Source organism: Xiphias gladius, chromosome 16, assembly GCF_016859285.1.
Source record: "Xiphias gladius isolate SHS-SW01 ecotype Sanya breed wild chromosome 16, ASM1685928v1, whole genome shotgun sequence".
In the NCBI taxonomy this organism is placed as follows: Eukaryota; Metazoa; Chordata; class Actinopteri; order Istiophoriformes; family Xiphiidae; genus Xiphias; species Xiphias gladius.
Genome location: NC_053415.1, coordinates 12,588,399 through 12,608,687, shown reverse-complemented (window position 1 = coordinate 12,608,687; position 20,289 = coordinate 12,588,399). Strand labels below are relative to the sequence as shown.

The 20,289-nt window shown below is 42.9% G+C and overlaps 1 protein-coding gene across 10 annotated transcripts in view; it reads right to left on the bottom strand.

Annotated features, from left to right (window-relative positions):
- Positions 1 to 350: 350 nt before the first annotated feature.
- Positions 351 to 20,289, bottom strand: part of si:ch211-45c16.2 (mitogen-activated protein kinase kinase kinase 13) — a 35,544-nt gene continuing 15,605 nt past the window's right edge. For 4 of the 10 annotated variants that reach the window (XM_040148463.1, XM_040148464.1, XM_040148465.1 and 1 more), the window contains exons 3-15: positions 11,070 to 11,779; positions 9,681 to 9,864; positions 9,361 to 9,552; positions 8,282 to 8,440; positions 7,902 to 8,060; positions 7,605 to 7,713; positions 7,289 to 7,398; positions 6,860 to 6,976; positions 6,095 to 6,274; positions 5,086 to 5,857; positions 4,944 to 5,014; positions 4,423 to 4,714; positions 351 to 4,294 (exon numbers count right to left, since the gene is read on the bottom strand). In XM_040148463.1, the coding sequence (XP_040004397.1) occupies positions 4,193 to 4,294; positions 4,423 to 4,714; positions 4,944 to 5,014; positions 5,086 to 5,857; positions 6,095 to 6,274; positions 6,860 to 6,976; positions 7,289 to 7,398; positions 7,605 to 7,713; positions 7,902 to 8,060; positions 8,282 to 8,440; positions 9,361 to 9,552; positions 9,681 to 9,864; positions 11,070 to 11,712 (3,090 nt within the window). In that variant the 5' untranslated portion in view covers positions 11,713 to 11,779 and the 3' untranslated portion in view covers positions 351 to 4,192. Of the gene's footprint in view, positions 4,295 to 4,422; positions 4,715 to 4,943; positions 5,015 to 5,085; positions 5,858 to 6,094; positions 6,275 to 6,859; positions 6,977 to 7,288; positions 7,399 to 7,604; positions 7,714 to 7,901; positions 8,061 to 8,281; positions 8,441 to 9,360; positions 9,553 to 9,680; positions 9,865 to 10,450; positions 10,933 to 11,069; positions 11,780 to 12,296; positions 12,354 to 17,190; positions 17,465 to 17,953; positions 18,187 to 20,289 lie in introns of those variants that run through there. The other 6 variants (XM_040148467.1, XM_040148468.1, XM_040148470.1 and 3 more) reach the window with 6 other exon arrangements.

The window sequence follows — 20,289 nt, the reverse complement described above, 5'->3', positions numbered from 1 at the left end:
ATGTAAAACTCAATAAAGATAAAGATCAATATTCTAAAATCCAACATTCTGCATAATGAGAAATTTTACTTGGGTATTTTGAGTATATTTTGTTGCTAATACTTGTGTACTTTTACTCAACTAAAATTCTGAATGAATGATTTTTACTTGTAATATATTATTTCTACATGGTGATATTCCTCCTTTTACTGAAGTAGAAGATCTGAGTACTTCTTTCACCGCTGTACTACAGCTATAGAAACATGTATCTGAAACGAGAAGAACTGTGCAGAACTTCAGAACTATAGCTAAGGATGTAAAAATAAGTTTATTACATTTTAGTTTAATACATTTTGCCTTAGCCTTAGGAATGTACGTGACAGCTGGTAGTTAATATTTGGGTATTCTCATTTCTTTATTTGGTTTACATTTGTCTTAATAATTATAATTAGGCCAGTGAAGTGACTATATTTGAGCTTATTGTAAGATGAGATAAGGTAGAACTTTACTCATCCCAAAGGTTGTTTTTGTACAAAAGATACTCAGTATACACAGTAAAATAAATGTATACATAAACTGGTAATATAAATTAATAGATTTTTTCACATATACATTAACAGCCTTGTAACTCAGAGTTTTCATGTCTAATTCTGATATTTTTAGAGAGAATATGTTAAAATGTGTCTGTTGTTGAAATGAAGGGTTTTTAGAGTTTCTCCACCAAATTCCTGACATTAAGAGCAGACAGATGTAGGCAGTTAACATTTGCTGAAAATATCACTGGACAGTTGAATGAATAAATATAATGTGGAAAAAAATTAGAGGTGTTTTTTTGTGTCTACTCATCCATCAATTAATATAAATTATGAGAAAAGCTGATAAAAACCAGCAATAATCTTCTTGGTCACAGAAGAGTGAGGCCACACTGCTTTTGGGTACAGTACATCAGCATTTATTCCATGCAGTTGTTTGCTCTGATTTTATTCTCCCAGATACCCACTGCACTGTACACTGGATAATACAGGAAAACTGACAGAATTGGTTGATCGTAATGCCATTCAACAGGAAAGGGAGTTGGAAATGAGAGTAACAAAGAAGCAAATGTTTGATACATGGGATGAGGCGACATGATGTCCACAGTTAGAGACGATTTCACTGAAATTCAGATGTAAGTAACTGGTATTGTGATTAAAAATGAGAGGAAGGGATCACTGCAGATGTACAGAAATCGGCATCACAACTGCCTCCAGGCTTAAAGTCTTAATTACCCTGTTGTGACAGTCACTTGACTGGCTTTTGGTTGGAAACAGGAGTGATTCCTTATAACCTATGTCGAGAAAAAAAAAAAAAAAAAAAAAAAAAAAGATTCAGGAACACTTGTTTCCAATTACTGATGCAAAGTCTGCAAAATCAATACTTCATCTGTAGTGATGATCTAAATGATGAATGGTCCCCTGCAGAGTCAATGATATGACAATGCTTTTGTTCTCACACACAAATACTGTCCTCTTCCCATACCATTTCATTGTGCTTCCTTCAAATAATACTTTTCAGGAGAAATCATAGGTAACAACATTTCTAAAGCTGCCTGAAATTAAAAAGAACACTGCACCTTACCAGTTATTCGTAATAAATTAATTCAGTAATCATGTAGGCCAGCTACAAAGAAAAAAAGAAAAAAAAGAATCACAATTAAATTAAACCTTTACAACAATCATACTTCACAGGATATATGCCAGAAAGACAATGTTATTAACAGCTTGATCGGATTACCCAGTCATGACAACACACTAGTTATTTCACACAAACGTAAACAGAGTGAAGAAGGTTGTAGTAGGAGGCTCGGGGAAAGGCAGCAGCCGTTTTTCAGTACCAGATTTGAGCCTTTCCAAAGCTTTCAAGCAAAAAAGGTAAATTATCCATCAATACACTTTTAGATTCACCTTGTGCTACTCGGTTTGCATGACTCACATCCTCCTGCAGTGTTCAATACTGATGTGATACAGATTAAAGAATTTCCTGCTCATTTTCAACCCCTTGGCTGGTCGTCAGTGACAGAGGCTCAAGGCTCTGTCAGAGCTGTGCGAGACGTTAAAGACAGAGGACAAAAACAGGTCACATTACATTTACAGATGTTTATATACAGGAGTAACTAACACTGAGATGAGGTTGTTGAAAACCAAGAGCAGCTTAATTGCTCTGTGGCCTTGTCTCTGGCTTGTATTCCTTATGTAGAATCTCAGCCGTCTGCATACACTTGAGCTGACATCTTGACATCATTATCGTTAAAATTCAACCCTGGCTGGCTATTTTTCAACCGCAAAAATAATTGACAAACACTCAAACATGGATAAAAATGAAGCCCCCACAGATGCAGTATCCCTTTTCAAAGATGACAGGACAAAAAAGTAATATTGCTGGCATTCTGGGATTTGGATGGTCACAGGAAACATGGGATAAATGACCTTGGGTAGACAAAAGGAATGGAGTCAGGACATTTACATAAGACAAGGCAAAGTAAGTCACTGTAAGTGTCGCCATCTAGTGGCTGTTGATGCATCACTCCTGCTCTCAATCACCGACATAAAACCTGAGCGCCGAGCCCTGGAAAGGCGAATTCACAAAAATGGGACAATTTAAAAATATAGCATCTATAATAAGCTGTTTGACACTTAATGCTCCCTTCTAGCCACCAGTCACTGTGTTGTGTCTAGCCAGCTAGACGCCCCAGATCCTGAGCAAGCAACTTCTTTCTCACCTGAGTGCCAACCTATGTTATTGCTGTTTTATTCACTACAGCACAAAAAATAATTAGAATTTTTGGACATTACATTTCAGACAGTATAAATTACCCTGCTAGAAAATGGTACATGGGAGATGCTGCACCTAGTGATTTCAAGAAATGGGATACTGCACCTGGATTGCAACTAAAACTCCCTACGTGTCTATATAACATTAATGTCCAGCAATAAAGGGTTGAACATCAAGGCTATCTGTAAGACCTTTTTAAATATTCCCGCATGGTCCATAACATGTGCCGCTCAAAGAACATTCCTACATACAATAATTGGTCACAGTCCTCAAACAATCCTGAGATGAGACTTGAAACTGTAATGTCTCATGGAGAGGAAAGGGCTTTGTGTTCACACACATACACACACTGATAACTCCCTCAGTTACTCTGGTCATGACATCTGATTGATGATGGCGATGACGTTGGCGTGTCTTAGAGAGAAGTACGAGCAGGGTCAGAGAGGAAGAGCCTCTTGTTTTGTTTTTTTTTTAAGTTTTCGTCAGCTGTCAGGTGAGTCTTCGTCTCTGTTGCTCTGCTAGCTTGTCCACCTCATGCAGTCTTCCGGCAGCTTTGGCATTTCGCGAGCTGCACAGACATGCTCGGACAGTTCGGTGGGGGAGGGGTCCCGATGACTAGACACGTGTGGTTTTAGGGAATGAGAAAGTCCGGTTGCGAGGCAGGTTGTTTCATGCTGGTGTTCACACTGTTTCCGTGAGCTCCCTGTTCCCCGTTGGGGGTGGGATGGAAGTGGAGGAGGCTGGGTACTGGGGCTCTGCACTGTAAATTCACGATAAAGCAGGTTGGTCCAACTGTAGTAAGAGAGAGAGGGCTTGTAGGTTTGGGTTTTGGGTCTAAAACAGTAAGATGCTGAGAGCGATTTCAGCCAGATCAAAAGGCTCGTAGTGACTCTCCTTGTCTGCATCAGTCACCTGAGAGACCAACTTCCCGCAGCTGTCAGCCCCAGATAGATCAGCACTTCAGCGCGGGATCCTTCTCATCATCATCATCATCGTCTGCATCTTCATCCAGTCACAGTCTCTCCCTAACACACAGTTAGCCCATGCTCAGTTTCAAAATGTCAGTTTTTTTCTCTGCTCGGATCAGAGAACATACAGAGGTCCTGAATTTTCCTTCAAAACTCAGACAAAAATAAATTATGAGTGTTACACTATCTACTGTACATTATCATTCAAAAGGGAATCCCTGCCATGGTTGCCTGGGTGCTGTGCTAGAAATGAGGGGGAGTGGGACTCATGAAGGGGAGGGTTGGGGGAGGCTCTGGGAGAGATTGCATGGGGCTTTGCTATAGGGAGCTATGTTTACAATGTTGTCCTCTTATTGCTGTATTTTCTGCAGGGCAGAGTGGGACGCAATGGCCTCCAGGCAAAAACAGAACTGAGCCCTGGGGCGGGCGGGATTTCACCACGATGAAGGTGCCCCGACTTTGTTGTTTCTAATGGTGGCATCGGAGCACTCTGCTTCTGACGATTCACAGTCCGAGTCTCCAAACTGTAGTGGATTCTGAGAGAAAAATGAGACACAAAAGACAGAGAAACACCATCACACATTGGCTTTAAAAGCTTGTTTTTATTTTTTGATCACAGACTTCCTGGATGTAAAATGAATCCCCTCACATCCACCCTACTGACCTCATAGCTGTGTTCATCGGAGCACAGTTTCCCCAAGGAGATCTGGGTCTTGACCCTGCGGACAGCGCACTCCTTGTCAGAGAGGCCGTCTGACTGGGTGGAGATGTCGATGGGGATGTCTGGTGTGTGCGACAGCAGCTCGTCCAGGTGCTCCTCCTGACTGGCGCTCAGCCTCTCCAGGGGTCCGCTGTGGGAATGGTCGCTGGTGTTTCCCTCCTCTCCGTCGGACACCGACAGGTTCTCTGAGCTGAAGGTGGAGTAGGACTGGAAGCTGCTCATACAGCGATGAGGTCTGTGAGGAAGCAAGGGAAGACAGTTTTGCTGTTTTCATTCAGCAGTTGCCTTTGAACCTGGTTCATACCTTGCTCAGTGTTTTTGGAACATCAAAAAACTATAATGATTATTTTTGTTATGTTGGAGTATATGGTCTGCAATTTGTTTGTTGTTGCACCACATGATGTAACAGTGTTACAACACAGTGAAGGTTAAGTTTGCAAACTAAATAACCAACTGCATTTTACCTCTGTCTCCTTGGAAACTCCACTTCACTATCCACTTCTCCCTCTTCTTCTTCAGATGACTCATCTCCACCCTGTAAGAGAAGCAATTAAACATCTTCTTTCACAGTTTCCTTTCTTCATCACAGATCCCTGATGTGCTTACCTTCCTGAGTGGTCTGATAGTGTGGGGCAGTGCAGTGGGCAGGGTGCGTGTGTGCTGGGATGCCTCCTGCTCCTGTGGCTCCGCCTTCTTTGTGGACTCTCCATCCGAGGTTGAATCTTTGCTGGACACCCCTAAAGAAGACTGGATCCCTTCTTGGGTACTGAGCAGCGAGTAGTGGGGTAGCTCTGGTTGGCTGGACGCAGGCAGGGTGTCTTGACAGTGTAGGCAACCAGGGAACGGGTGTGCCTGGCAGCAGGGGCACAAAGGACCAGCGGCAGCACCCGGGACAGGATTGGAGCTGGTGGATGAAGTCCGCTGTCGGGTGTCTGCATCCACTGCAGTGGAAATGAGGTCGGGGCTGGAGCCGGAAACGTGGCGCTGAAGGTGGTCTGTCTGAGGGCTACGGAGGGCAGCGGCGGGGCCAAAGTAGCGCAGGTTGTTGGCACAGTTGACAACGGCCTCCTCACGGCCCTTCAAGGGGAGAAAGGGCCCCTCATTTGGTAGGCGGTGGTGGTGGTGATGGTGATGGTGGTGGCTGTGGTGGAACGGCTGCTCCTGGAGAGACTGGGTGTCTTCTGGAGCCCCAGCAACAGGCTTCAGCACACCAGGGAACTCGCTGTGGCTTCCTTTGCTGTTTGCGCGGCGGTGACGAGGCTTGCTTCGGTAGCGGGCTTTACCAGGAGGCGTGGAGACCTTCGGGCTGGCAGATAGTGGTGAGGGGGAGAGGAGAGGGTCAACACTCGGGATGCCATCAGAGCGAAGCAAGTCTGGCCTGTAAGAAATGCATTCAGCAACATTAACATAATGTATTTAAGTGAATTTTATGCTCCACAACATATTTTCTGACATTTTTTACATACTTTTAGTTTTACCAGAACATATAGTAATTAATCTTACTTTACTGAGAACTGCCACAACAACATGCAAATGTTAATGGTTGTATAGCAGCCAAAACAGAATTATTGTCGTCTCTCTTACTATTGACGGTTCAATTAGCTATAGTTCAGACCTTTTGGTTTGGGGCATCCCAGGTTTGTGGGAAATGCTTCCTTTCTTCTTGATGAGCTTCTCTACAGCGTTGGACCTGACGATGGGTCGGACCAGGTGCCGCTTGTAGGTCCCAGGATATTTCTTTTCCACTGCCTGCTCTCTCCTGCAGGGATGGCAGAATTTCTTTGGAGTTGTATGACTGTGAACAGCATTAACATTCACTTCTAGACAGAGTTTTACTTTCATTACTCTAAAGTCAAGAAGGCAGAAATCAAGTAAGCTGTACAAATCTATATACAAGTCTTTAAAAACCAATCCAGATTATCTTACTCTTAATACAATGACCACACTTGTCTTTATTTTTGGGAAACACAGATGAGTACATACACGGCATTTATTCAGAGGAGGAAGGAAATATCGATAGGTGGGAAAAAAAAAAAAAAAGTTCAAGGAATTGGTAACAAGTCAAGGGAATCAAGAAACTCTCTGGGACTTTTACTTATTTGAGTGACACTCTAGTAAAAACAAAAAAGCCTAAGAAGCTGAGGCTGTAATTTGAAAAGATGTCTGAAAAAATTTAGTTCTTTTTACCTCTGACTAGCTGTACATACTTTCACTTGTCTTGCCAGGTCATTGCAATCATTTCAAATATTTGTCAATGGAAATGCCTTTGAGAGATGGGAAATGGTGGTATAATGACCAGTAAGGCCCGATAATGAGGAAATGAGCAGGACAGTGGTGAAGCTAACTGATGACTACAGTGATATAGGGTTTATTTACATACTTCATTAGTTCCTTCTCCCGGACCTCTAGCTGCAGCATGATGGCACTGAGCTCCATGTAGAGATTGTTGGCTCTCTCCAATTTCCTCTCATAGTGCTCCCGGATGTCCAGTGCATGCCTGAGGGAGTACAGGAAATGCAGCAAAATATTCATTTCCAACAACTTCTGCTTCAATTTCAAAACTACACAATTCACACTAAGTATTAAATCCCTGCAAAAGTAATTTAATTGCCATTAAAACAGACAAGTACTAAGGATAGTCTGTAGTCTGTCTTTTGGGTATTTCAGATGCATTTTACGGGAATGGAGGTGCGACAACGTTTGTTTACGTGTTACAGAATCCATGCTATCAACAGCTAACGTGTTTATTATCGCCTTATTTATCCCTGAACGCGGTCATCTCTCTCCCTAGCTCTCATTTTATAGACACCTGAGTTCATCTCTCCTGCGTCGGATCAGCTCCTCGTCCAGCCTGTGGATGCAGGTGCCTTCACTTTTGATCTTTTCAAAATGTTTCTTCACTTCCTCCCTCCATTCTGCCTGTAATATGAACGGACATAGTCAAAATGCTGTCAATCAACAATGCTATCAATGCTATGGCAGAGAAAATAATGTTTTCTTGGGTAAATAAATATCTAGGGCTTGCATAGAGTCCATACCAAATGTATCTTAAGAAGTCTATAAAATCCTGTGACCAATACAAAGTGAATGTAATAACATTTGTGTTTTTCAGCTGTAGTGCAGACCTGAGACTTGAAATAGGTCTCCTGAGGAGCTCCAAGGACATCTGCAGAGGCAATGTCAAGATGTAGGAGAATCTGACGAAACGAAGGCCTATTCCTGGGCTTGCCTTGCCTGGAATCAACAAAAAACAGGGAGAGGTGATGTGATTAAATGATGATCTGTACTTTTTAGCAGTTCTGTGTGGTGCATCATTTACGTGTTAATGCAGCCCTCAACTATTTTAACAGTACCATTTGGGGAGTGGATCAGAAGTGGTCGAAAAAAGATGCTACTGCACTTGATATATGGTCGATACTCACCAAGTTTGTTTCATGAGGATTTTGAAGCCATCTGGGCAGGTGGAGGGGACAGGAAGGTGAAGACTGTTGCTGCCCACACCCCAAATGATGGCTGAGGAGTCTACATCTTTGTAGGGAATCTCTCCAGTCAGTAGTTCCCACAACACAACTCCAAATGACCTGCAACACACAAGCAAAGACAGACAGTTTTCACCACAGCAACATCAACAGAATGGCAAATAACAATGGAATAATGCCCTAACTTCTCTCAAGCGTAATTAAGCATACAAGTCTCAAATTTAAACTGTATCAAGCTTCAGTGGTACGTATCCTGAATTTATACTTTACAATATTTCTTAAAATAATATATTAATTTAACCTTGGGGCATTTTGGTACTTACCAGATGTCTACCTTCTCAGACACAGGCTCATTTCTTATCACTTCTGGTGCCATCCAGGCCACCGTACCCGCAAATGACATCTTTGTACTTTTGTCACTGAGCTCTTTGGACGTTCCAAAGTCAGAGATTTTCACGGTGTCGTTGTGGGTGACCAAGACACTAAAACACACACAAACAGAAAGCACAAACATTTAGCAAAGGTCAGATTGTTTGATTAAAATAAACAAAAATAACCATCTTAATAAAAGTTTTCAGTGTTCACCCTTTCATGTTAAAGTAAGGCAGTTTCAGGCCAACATTAATCCAGGTCAGATGACCTAGGTTAAACCATTCAGAGTGACACAAAGTTTCCCCTATGACATTCCACTGGTTTTAAAGAGGTGTGAGTTTCTTCTGGTAGCATGAAAAAATCAATCAAAACAGAAGCACATTTCTGCATCCGATTCACCCCATTTAGCCAAATGACACTGACCTTTCCAGCACATTCAGCCTACAATCATTCTGCTGACTAATACAGTCTTCGGCACTGCTGCAGCATGATGATATTGATTACGGAAAAAGGGCTACAGTGCGCAGAGGACGAGACAGGAGGAGCAGGATGAGACAGGACACTGTGTCTTACTCTTACATTAAGGCGACCTGCTTTTATGAATTCTGAGATTGGCATTTGAGCTAATGTCTGACTGTTTGGAGCTGAAAGGCTGAATTGCTGTTGCTGCTTTGAGCTAAGAAATCTTAATCGAGACTGCTGGGCTGTTTTCCTGAGCTTTACAGATCAGTTTTAAGAATGTGTCCACAGCACCCACGGGCTGCTGTGTAATATCAAAAAACCAAGAAAAACCTACTGTACTTCCCTGTAGATCAGGAATAAACAACAACTTTTCTGCTTCACATACAGAAGCACTGTCATTGTAACTCATCACAATTGTAAGCAAGCCTCCTGCTTCAACTGTGTTTTGAGGTGAAACGAAGGTTCATCATTTTCATAGTAGCAGAGTACACAGGAGTGAGAATTAAAAAGAAATGAAGAAAGTCAATTATATTCTCATCTGACAACACATGCAAAACAAGAAACTCACTTGGGAGACTTAAGATCTCTGTGGATGATCTTGTGCAGGTGTAGGTAGTTCATGCCGCTGGCGATGCCTGAGGCCCAGTCCACCAGCAGCCTGGGGGTCACTTTCCTCCCCGCCCTCAGCACCTCGTACAGCTGGCCTTGGGCACAGTACTCCATGATGATGCAGTAGCACGGCGCCTGAGTGCACACGCCCCTAGGTTGGATAAAAACACCGGAAACACATTTATAGACCAATGGACAAACCCAATCACTAGGACTCGTTCAGAGCTGCAAACAACAGGACAGCAGCTAACAAACAAGGTCAAGTGTTGGTAGACTTACTTAAAGCTGATGATGTTGGGATGCTTTAGTTTTCGCAGGTGTTTAATGTCGGTCTCCTTCTGCTCGCGCACCTTCTTGATGGCCACCTCCTCGGAACGGAATTTGCCCAAGAACACAGCTCCCTGTGCACCGCTGCCCAGCCACTGAAGCTCCGAAATCTCCTCAAACGGAACCTCCCACATGTCTGGAAACAGGTATATTATATTTTGTCAATACGACAGCCACATAACGTTACTTTCTTAAGTGTATATGATTGTCTATGATTGTCTAATTGTCATTGTGTTTGTCTACTCTTCGTGCTGTCACATTTGCTCTTTAAAGGAATAGTTTAACATTTTGGGGAATAAGTGTATTCGCTTTCTTGATGAGCAGAAGATGTGTACCTTCATATCGTTCTCAAGCCTGTATGATAAATATATGAAGCTAAATATATGAAACTACAGCCAGTAGCTGTTTAGCTTACCTTAGCATAAAGACTGGAAAAAAGGGGAAACAGTTAGTCCGGCTCTGTCTGAAAGTAACAAAATCCACCTACAAACCCCCTTTTAAAGCTCATTCATTAACAGGTTTTATCTTGTTTGTTTGTTTAATCCAAAAACTGATGTATAAAAACAAAAAGTTGTCATTTCCCCTGAGGTGAAAAGGAAAATGTAAAAATATCAAACTATTCTTTAAGAAGTGAAATTCTTACTTGAGGAATAAAACCGTTACAAACCATAATACATTGAAACATTCAAAATAAATGTCATGTAGTTTAAGTCTCCTATTACCTTTCTCGTTGGAACATAGTAACTCAGAGGTGCGGCCCATCTCAGAGGTACTAATACAGTATGTGGCAAAACCAAAAAAACACAAACATAGTAAGCACTAGTTATTGTATTACTTAGTCATACTGAACAAAAATAAGCCTAAAGCCCTGTGCAAAATGCTGTAAATGTCTTATATATTCAAACAGTGAGCAATATACTGTTCCATCCTCGTTATGTGGTTTTGGAAACAGCATAGAGGAGAAGCTTTTTTGCCAAAATCTCTTGCTACATTTGAACATTAGCTGACCAACCACAAGGCCAAGCCCAGTTCTGTCTGACCTTGACTCATATTCCGTAGCCTGTGTGTCCAGCCTGTTCAGGCAGTCCTGCGGCAAGGTGAGTCTACCTTTACCATGACCTCAGATTTAAACTGACGGCTGTACAGCTTCACCACAAAAGCAATCACTCAAGCTATGGGGTGGCTACTGAGATGCGGTTTCAGACTACATTGGGAGAAACAAAAGGGAATCTGAAGTTTGTTTCTCAGAAGTTTTAAAGAGACAGGGACATTTGAATTAAACACAGAGCATTTAGTTTCCTAAACTGATGCCGTGCAGAAAAACAAAACCCAAGGGCTAACCTTGCTGTTGTAGCTTGTATTCTGTCGAGTATGTCTTCCCGATGATGTTCCAGACTGGCCGAAGACAGCCAAACAGCCCTTCTAAGAAGCCCCCCGACCCAGGCCCTGCTCTCTGGAAGTGCAGCTTGATGTCGTCAGGGTGATGTGGGTGGCTCTGTCTCCCCTCTCCACCATGGTCCATGGGACACTCCCCTTCTCCCATCTGCTCCTCCATTCCACTGCCACACCCGCCGTGCTCACAGGACGCCGGCGACCCAGCTTCTTCATGGTCCTGCTCCTGCAGCTGGAGCACGCTGTTGTCAAAGTGCCCACCCTCACTCCGCATCGAGTCCACGCTCAAGGCCGTGTTTGGGGGGCTTATACCCCCCAGCACTGAGTCCTCATCCTGGCCGGGTGTTTGCAGCGTCTGCAGGGGAACAGGCAAGTGTGTTGGCGGGGCCAGGTCTGTGATAATCTGAGGAGTTAAATTAGAAGGAGGAGCCTGAGGAGGCTGGGGTTGGGAGCTGGGTGAGTTTGATTTCTTCATTGCGTCCCCAACCACCGTGAGTTTGAGCTCCTCCTTCAGCTTGCCCACCAGCAGACTGGGGCAGGAAGTCCACGACAGCACTTCGGGGGAGCTACCCATGGTGTCGTGCATGTGCATGGGCCGCTCAGTGATGATGAGTGGAGTGTGTCCTAAGACACTGGTTTGTCTGAATGCTTAAAGTCACCTGCAGTGGAGAGACAAACAATGGGAAAGAGAGACAGGTTAACTAAATTATAAAATACATAGAATATAAAATGCAGATTAAAATAAAAGCTAAATTGAATTCATTTGGATGATTGTGGACACCTGACAACTGATACAACATAAACACGATTATAACTGTTGCCATCATATTTCTTCCACAAAGAGAAATGCAATCCTCTCACTTCCTCTCATTGATCTGGGATTGAGAGAGCTAACATAAATGACTGTTATTTTAACTGTGGAATGCAAACAATGCAGAGTGGAGCAAGTCAGATAAGCTTTAAATCAGTGCATAAGAGACAGAGTTGCTAAATGAAAGATATTGCAGAATAGATATAATCAATGCATTTCTGGCAAACTTCTGGGAAACAGTTGGACGAACAGATCACTCACAGAACTGCAGCTTTACTATGATCTCTATCTAGTGGGGATTAAAAGATCTCGTTATGTATAAAGGAATACTAAGAGCAAAAATCTGGCACACAGCCCATCCTCACCTATTAACCAGCTGGACAAACAGGTAATGGTTCTGCCACAGACCCTGCTGCACAGCAAACAGACTAGTTTTTCTTTACATTTACTATATTTACATTTTATTATTTGGCAGATTTACAAGTGTCCTGCCCAAGGACACTTCGTCACACGGCACACGAGGGGCTGGGGATTGAATCGCCAACCCCACAATGAGTAAACAACCCGCACTACCACCTTAGCCAAAGCCTTCCCAATCACAACACCCAATTTAGTCACTCAACCAGAGAATCTATACCATCTCAATCTGTCTGTTAGTGTTACATAGGACACCGCTGAAATAGGGTCAAAGAAGGGACACATGTTTCTAAAAGGGACTAGTCTAATCATAGAGGTCATGGAAAAACCTCTATCTGATATTAATATATATTGTGATACAGTAAAGTTTCTGGAAAACGAATCAAGAAACTATTTATGGATTTAATAACCAGACAGGAGTGTCTGTGTTTGGATAATCCACCAAATTAAAGAAAAACTGAACCAAGACACCATCAAAACAAATCATCACACAAATAAAAAAATCGGACCTCAATTGCCCACAATGGCCAAAAACACCCAAAGATATTAAGGGATAGCTTCAGTGGTATGGCAAAATCTTTAATAAATTTAATTTAAGTTCATATCGTCATATTATGCAAACCTAGTTGTCACCACTGTCTACCAAAGTGTGAGGCAAAAAAACACTGATTTCTCAAACATGGCAAATGTGCAAAACATTCACTGCTGTAAAAAATCCAACAGTTTAAAGGATAATGGGGTGTGACAAATTACTCAACTCATGGTCCACTAACAAGCTTTTTCTGAGCTATCAATCACATCTCACAGTCTTCATCATTGTCATCACGTGACCTAAGTGTGGTAATATGATTAACAAGTGGTCCACCTGCAGCTGTTAACAAAAAAACCATACAAAGTGGTTAACAGCTCAGAAAAATTTAGGACTTGAGCTAAGATCATTCTGTCATGCATACTGATCCCAAAGTCAAGCATGAACTTCCATAACACTGTCAGTAATGTAGTAAGAAGTCTCACTTTTTGGCTATACCTGTTAAAAATCATCACCAATTTGCAGTGCATGAACAACAGAGTAAGAGACATGAAGAAGTTAAGAACTGAAAAACAACACAACACAACAATATATCAACATTCAAAGGGATAAGGTTAGGACTATTCTGTATTTGCCTTACAAATCTAATTAAAAAGACCAAAACTAACAACACATTTGGTACAAATTTGTATGCACTGCAGGTTTTAACAGGTTTCAGACATTAATTAATACAAATTTGGTGCTATAGTGAGTATTTACAGCAGCAGGATGTTGTATGTGGGACTGAGTCAAAATAAACTACAGTGGCTTGTTTGTCATATAAAAGAAACACGTTTATCCCCGTTTGTTCTGCGAATCGGATGGCTGGATTAACCTCTTTTTGAAAAACAATTGTTGTTTGGCTGATATGAACCCCCACATTCATTATTTCCACAGGCACAAACCAGTGTTCTTGATTAATCAATTAGCTGACTGACAAAAAGTAACGGGCAAAAATTTTGATTTGAAGTCTTTTTTTTTTTAAAAATTTTTATAGCAAAAAATGCCAAACAAAAATTACTCACACCAGATTCTTAAACGTGAATATTTCCTAGTTTCCTAGTTTTTCTATGATAGCAAATGCAACATCTCTGGGTTTTTGACTGCTGGTCAGACAAAAAAAAAAAAAAGCTATTTGAATGTGCAACCTTTTACTTGTCGATATACTGAACTCCAATAATAATTAAGAGGCACTCATTTAGTATTTTCTTGCACGAATATAACATCTTACATCATTTTTTTGTGGCAGCATAAGTACATTACTAAAGTAGACAATCTGTAGTAAATTATCAGAGGCTGCAGTTTAGCATACATCCACAGTCTGACTGTGCTCCTTTACCAATTTTGGTAAAAAAGCAGCACAAAGTAGTGAATTAATCGCTGTGTAAATGACATTTGAGTTTTTTCCCCCTTTAAACCCATGAGGATATGGCCTCAGAAATCCAATTAAATTTTAAGGAGCAGTAGAAAATAAAGAGTGCAGGACACAGTGAGAGGGAGATAGTGAGAGGCTGTACAGTGTGTTCAGTCGAGAACAGGAGATCAAAGTCCAGGAGGGAGGAGACAGAGACGCAGAGCAGTGAGTTGGCTCTGTGTTACGTGGAAGTTTCCTGACGGGGAGAGGATAGTCATGAAGTCCAGTCAAAGCACACTTCGTTTAGGTTGCCCTCTGCAGGGAGTGCTGGCATGAATGCACAGCTCTTCCACTTGGCACAGGTCAAAGTACATTCAAGCCCTGATCTCTCTGACGCAGATAAATTTGCTGCTGATATTCTGCAAAGCTACGACACTTGAACAGGGTTTCAGACCCCAAAATGTGTTTTTAATTATGCATTTGTTATTCGGCATTTTGCTTTTTTTCCGACTTGACAACAGAGTGAAGAACATAAAAAGAGGGGGAAAGAGAGAGGCAGATAACGTTCATTAAAGATTCCTGATGAGACTCAAATTGGAGATGTTCACAGTTTCATGTTCACAGTTACATGCGTCCAAGTCTGCTGGCCCACACAAATGCTGCTTCCATGTTTGTGCGAAATGCATGTACTGTTTCTGTGTGTATCTACTGGGGGTAACCTGAGTGCTATGAGAGTGTGGTGGCTGCCAGGAGCTCATCTATAATGCATGCCTGTCTCTAAGCAGGTTGCTGAGAGTGCAGGGGAAGGAGAGAATGCTCTCTCAGGTATCCAATAAATCCTTCCTTCCACAGCTGAGACAATCGAGCTGTGTGAGTATGGCCCGCGCTGTAATTCCACCCCCTGGACGATTCTCAGAGCTCGGCTTCTGACGTGGATCGCAGTGGGCGGATGTGGTCGGCTGGATAGAAAAACACACATGAAGACATAAACCTGCATGCACAGTAACTTCTATAAACCAACTAAAATGCCGTAATTATCTTGCCTGAATAATGGCCACAGAGCATAGCGTGACAGAAAATCTGATGCCTTTCAACCTTGTATAATTTTTACCTGTTTGTAATCTCTCTGCCCACTGTCTTTCCTAACAGGCAGAATCTGGAATGTGTCTATGCATCTACATCTGACACCAAACATGGGAAACAGACCTCTCGCTCTCTCCCATCAATCTCTAATGCAAGATCTCTATGTGCATAGAATCCCATGAATAATGTCTGCGCCTGATCAAGAAGGGTTAAAGGTTTCATTTATGCAATCATTTTTTTTACAGGACTTTCCAAAAGTAACCATGACTGGGCAAAAGCATGCATTGCACCGATCTGATTTTAACAAGACTAGGTCAACACCTAGTATATGGCTAGAGTGTGTATGGTCAATGTGAAAAACTGAGGACGAGTTGAAAACTGTTGTGGAACCGCTGTAAACAACTACTTTTAAATGGGAAGTAACTAAAGCCTCCTCGAAAAGACAGTAAATGTCATTAGATGAAGTAATATGCAAATTAGCACATTCATGACGTCATTGCACATCGTATTTGCATTCTGCCTTGTGTCAGGTGGTTTCAGCCCTTTATCAGTTTGCTTCCTTCCTACTCTCTGTGCTCACATATACAGAAATTTAATACAGCCGAATTCCCAATAAAGCTCTTCTCATTTACACGTTTTTATGTTGCAGATGTCAGACAATGGAACAAGTATGAAATAGTGACTGAAACGTGGCCCATTACGACGACATGTTAACCAAAAATCGCTTACGAGCCATTTCCAAGCTGCTGCTCTGCACTGCTAAAATTCTGATTTTATAACCGTGATTTCATCTGACAAAATCACCATACACATTACATAGAGAACATAGATTTGTCATTAGGTGCTTTTTTAACAGCCACTAAAGGGATCAGAAAAAGCCGGTAAATCTAGCAACAAAGGCGCTAAGTTGGCCACACTGCCTGTAAACGACCCCCTGACGATGCAATAGAAACTCTTGGCACCAATTCATTTTGAAAGAGCAATGGCCTATGGAGAAACTCCAACACTCGGCCAACCGAGCAGTGATGTAACTTCATCATGCAGTCTTTCAGTCAGTGATGGACAGTCGTGTTTATAGGGTGGTCCTGCTGTTGCAGTCCAGCCAAAAAAAACACTGTTACGTTATTGTATAACGTAGATATCTTTTCAGAGAAGGACACAATGCAGATATTTAGCAGAATGGATAAATTGAGGAAAGAAAATGAAGAAAGAGGGGGAGAGAGACAGAGAGAGAGAAAGAGAGAGAGAGAGAGAGAGAGAAAGAGACAAATTATCAGGGGCTGATCCTTTAATCCCTCTACAGGGCTCTAGAGACAAGCTTGTACAAACACAGACCCTATTCAGCCATCCCCCTCCATATATCCTCTACACACTTCTTTCCATTTCTTGCCACTCTAAAGGCGATCTCATTTCAATGGACAATGGCACAATGCATTTTGGTAAGTACATTTATAGTATATGAACACACTTACGTGCAGGGTAGGATTGTCAGAGGAAGACCTGACTGGTATTGTTACTGTATCAGTCTGTATGTGTGTGTGTGTGTACATGGCAGCTGGTGGTGCAGGGGGATCAGATTCAGAGAACACACGTGTTTGAATGCACGCACACACACACGCACGCACACACGCGCGCATGCACACACACACACACACACACACACACACACACACACACACACACACACACACACACACACACACACGTGCGCCTGGGGCGTGTCTGGCAGGATCCAATAATCCCACTACTCCCAGGAATCCACTGGGGAAGGCAGTTTTTCTGGCACTCAGCAAACGCCAATATGGTTTTTTAGATTGTGTTTTTCAATATACTGTACCTTCATAAAAGGAGGTGGACCTTCTGCAGTGTATTAAGGTAGCAACAGACAGACCTTCAACATATACAGACGTGCACATTGAATTCATGCTCGCACTCACAAACACAGCACCACCAGCGGCATCTGTGTCTCCATCACTCTGCTCCTCATTAAGGGAAGCCCTGCTGGGCCCCATAGGGGGAGCCTCCCTTTAGGTGACAGCTGCACCACCATCAAAGAACCAATTTAGCCCCTATCCCACCTCATCATTCACACGTTACCATGTCAACACAGCATCCATTCTGACCTTCTGCTACCAGTCACACTCACTCTCATCCAACACTCAGGTTTGGAGAGGCCAAAAGCCCACAGGCTCGCTGTTGTATCCACCAAGCCTGTCACACAGGGACAGCAGAATAACATGGTGGCTTAAATGACAGCAACAGAGTGGTCTTCACTATTTTTAAAATGAAGAGTGAGTAAGCCAGCCACAATAGTAAAATATATTTTCCTTTTTTGGCCAAAGTGCATGTTATAGCTCTTAACCTACCTATGAGATGGGTACAAATCTCAGCCTCGTGAGCTACCAGATACTCAACACCTGTCGGCCACTTGAAGAAAAAAATCTTTCATATCCTCAGATGGCTAAGGCACGTAGAGATACATGACTCCCGCACAGTAAGCCACAGTGAAACCTTTTCACAATTACTGTCTAGATCCATTAGAATAGTCTACTCCATCACTTTATCCTGCAGAGCTCATTGCTGGGTGGGAAGATAAATACCTGTTCCAGACCATTTACCTCTCTCCTGACCTCCTTTCTCAAAACAAACGGAGCAAAAAAATGAATGATGAGAGCAGCGCTTGTCACCGCTGAGCACCTCAAAGAAGCAATAAAGGAAGTTTAGAGTATCAAATCCAAATAGCCTAGATGAAAACAAGGGCCTCTTGTCATCAGTAGCTCAGGAGTCTCTGTGGTCTGAATTACAAATGTGACCGTCTGTTATTCTGGGTCACAGCTGAACAGTTGCACTCTGATATCTGTACTTGTTTCCCCAGTCAGTGCAGACTATGGACTTTCATGCCCAGTGTTCACTGTGTGAGTAAACATTGTTATGAAACAGAAATCTGGAAACACACTGCTCGTATATTTCTTTCTGGTCATTGAAGCAGATAAACTTATGACGTATTTAGCAATATGAACATCAAATACAGAGACCTCGGAAATATGACTCTGCCAACAGAGCCGCCCAGTCCTGATTTGATTGTCGGGATGTGGGCCGATGTCTAAATCAGCTTTCCCTTGCTACCATGGCCGTGAGTCCTGCCAGAGGGGATTGGACAGCCTGCTGTAGGTGGGTGAAAGTAATAATCTGCTGGTGCGAGCACAGCGGTGGAGGGGAAAATAAACAAATTCTGGCACAGCGTTCAGGCATCTGCCGTCACATGGCTGACATTTTGTTATAATCCTTCTTTCTTCATATTCTGACTCCCTCTGGTGACTCACCTGGCCTGACTTAAATACCTGGTGGTGGTTAGAGGGAAAAGCAGGCCACAGAAAAATAATCCCTGCCTACCTACCTGCCTTCTCGGGGTTTAACTGGTGTTGCTGGGCAAATAGGTACAAGGTCACAGCTGCTGCTGAAGCCAAAGGGAAAATGCCAGGTGGGATGATGTGGAATATGAATGGTTTGTTGTGAAGCTTGGATTTCACAGGGGGAAGAGGAGTGTGGTCAGGTGGATGAACTAAGCTGCCAGAGAGAGCTGACTGATAGGAGGATGAAAGGGTGCCTTAAAACAAAAAACAGCTATGCCACGGCTTCCTTTTCTTCTGAAGTCCAAAACAGCAATGGCTGACTGTGTGGTTTCCTAGTTTGTCAGTGAGTTCATCAAACCAAATTCATACCAGCGGATTACAGCTGACCAACACATTCTTTAAGAACACATTCAAATTCAGATATATGGTTGACATGGCTGACAGTCATTAGCACTCCAACCACACACACATAACTTGCGCCTCAAATAGCCTCAGCCGGTACTAGCCAGAACTGGAGAAAATAAATAACTGAAGAAAAGAGTGTGCGCCATCGACACGTCATACACTCTCCCTCCAGCTTCAGTCTCCGAGCCTCTCAGTGAGCCTGGAGCCAGCACTGCAGCCAGGACACACAGCCTCCTAAAATCTGCAACTATCACCCCCCCCCCCACACACATACACACACCCCACCCCCCCCCACCCCCCCTTCCGAGAGCTCAAAAAGTTTTCATATTGGCCTTTTTCAGTCAAGCAGACTCTTTACCCCCAGTAATACTTGACGATAAAGCTTTACAGAGCTCTATTTATAAATACTAACCAGATCCATAGATGATGAATGTAAAACAGTCAGAAAGGGATGTAGAGGCCAAGGAGACAGTGGAGGGAACGAATGGCTCAAAGAAAAGTAGAGGAAGAAAAGCAGATTAGGGAGTCAGAAAGGGGACATGGAGGGGTGTGAATGAGGGGAGATATGGAGGAAAATTTGTAGCAGAGAAAAATGAATCAGACACATACAAAAAAGAGAAAGAGAAGCTGCGATTCTGCTGCTGCGGCGGCTGCTTGCGGCATGATACTGTACCCACCACGCTCCAATGGGAAAGACTCCCAGAGCGACAACAAAGGACACAAGAGGAGCCGGCTCCATGTGAACTGGGCTTGAGACAGCAGCACACACACACACACACACACACACACACACACACACACACACACACACACACACACACACACACACACACACACACACACACACACACACACACACTAAACATTGCACACCAGAGCAGCTGCTGCCACAACAATCCCCCTTGTGCTCTTTTAATAGGGACGGCCTGCTTGGTCTGCCAACAACAAGGACTGAGGAGAGAGACAGATACACAAGAAGTGACAACAGACAAACATGCATATGTCAGGAGACTGGCTGTGACTGACACCATTTTAACGGCTGCGATATGAAAGTGCACAAATCTACAGAGCAAAGAAAATGTGCATGAGCATGTGAGAGGAAGTGGGTGTTATACTACATTTCTTCTGCCTGAAGATAAGACTCTGAGTAAATCAATACACATTAGTGTTCCTATTAG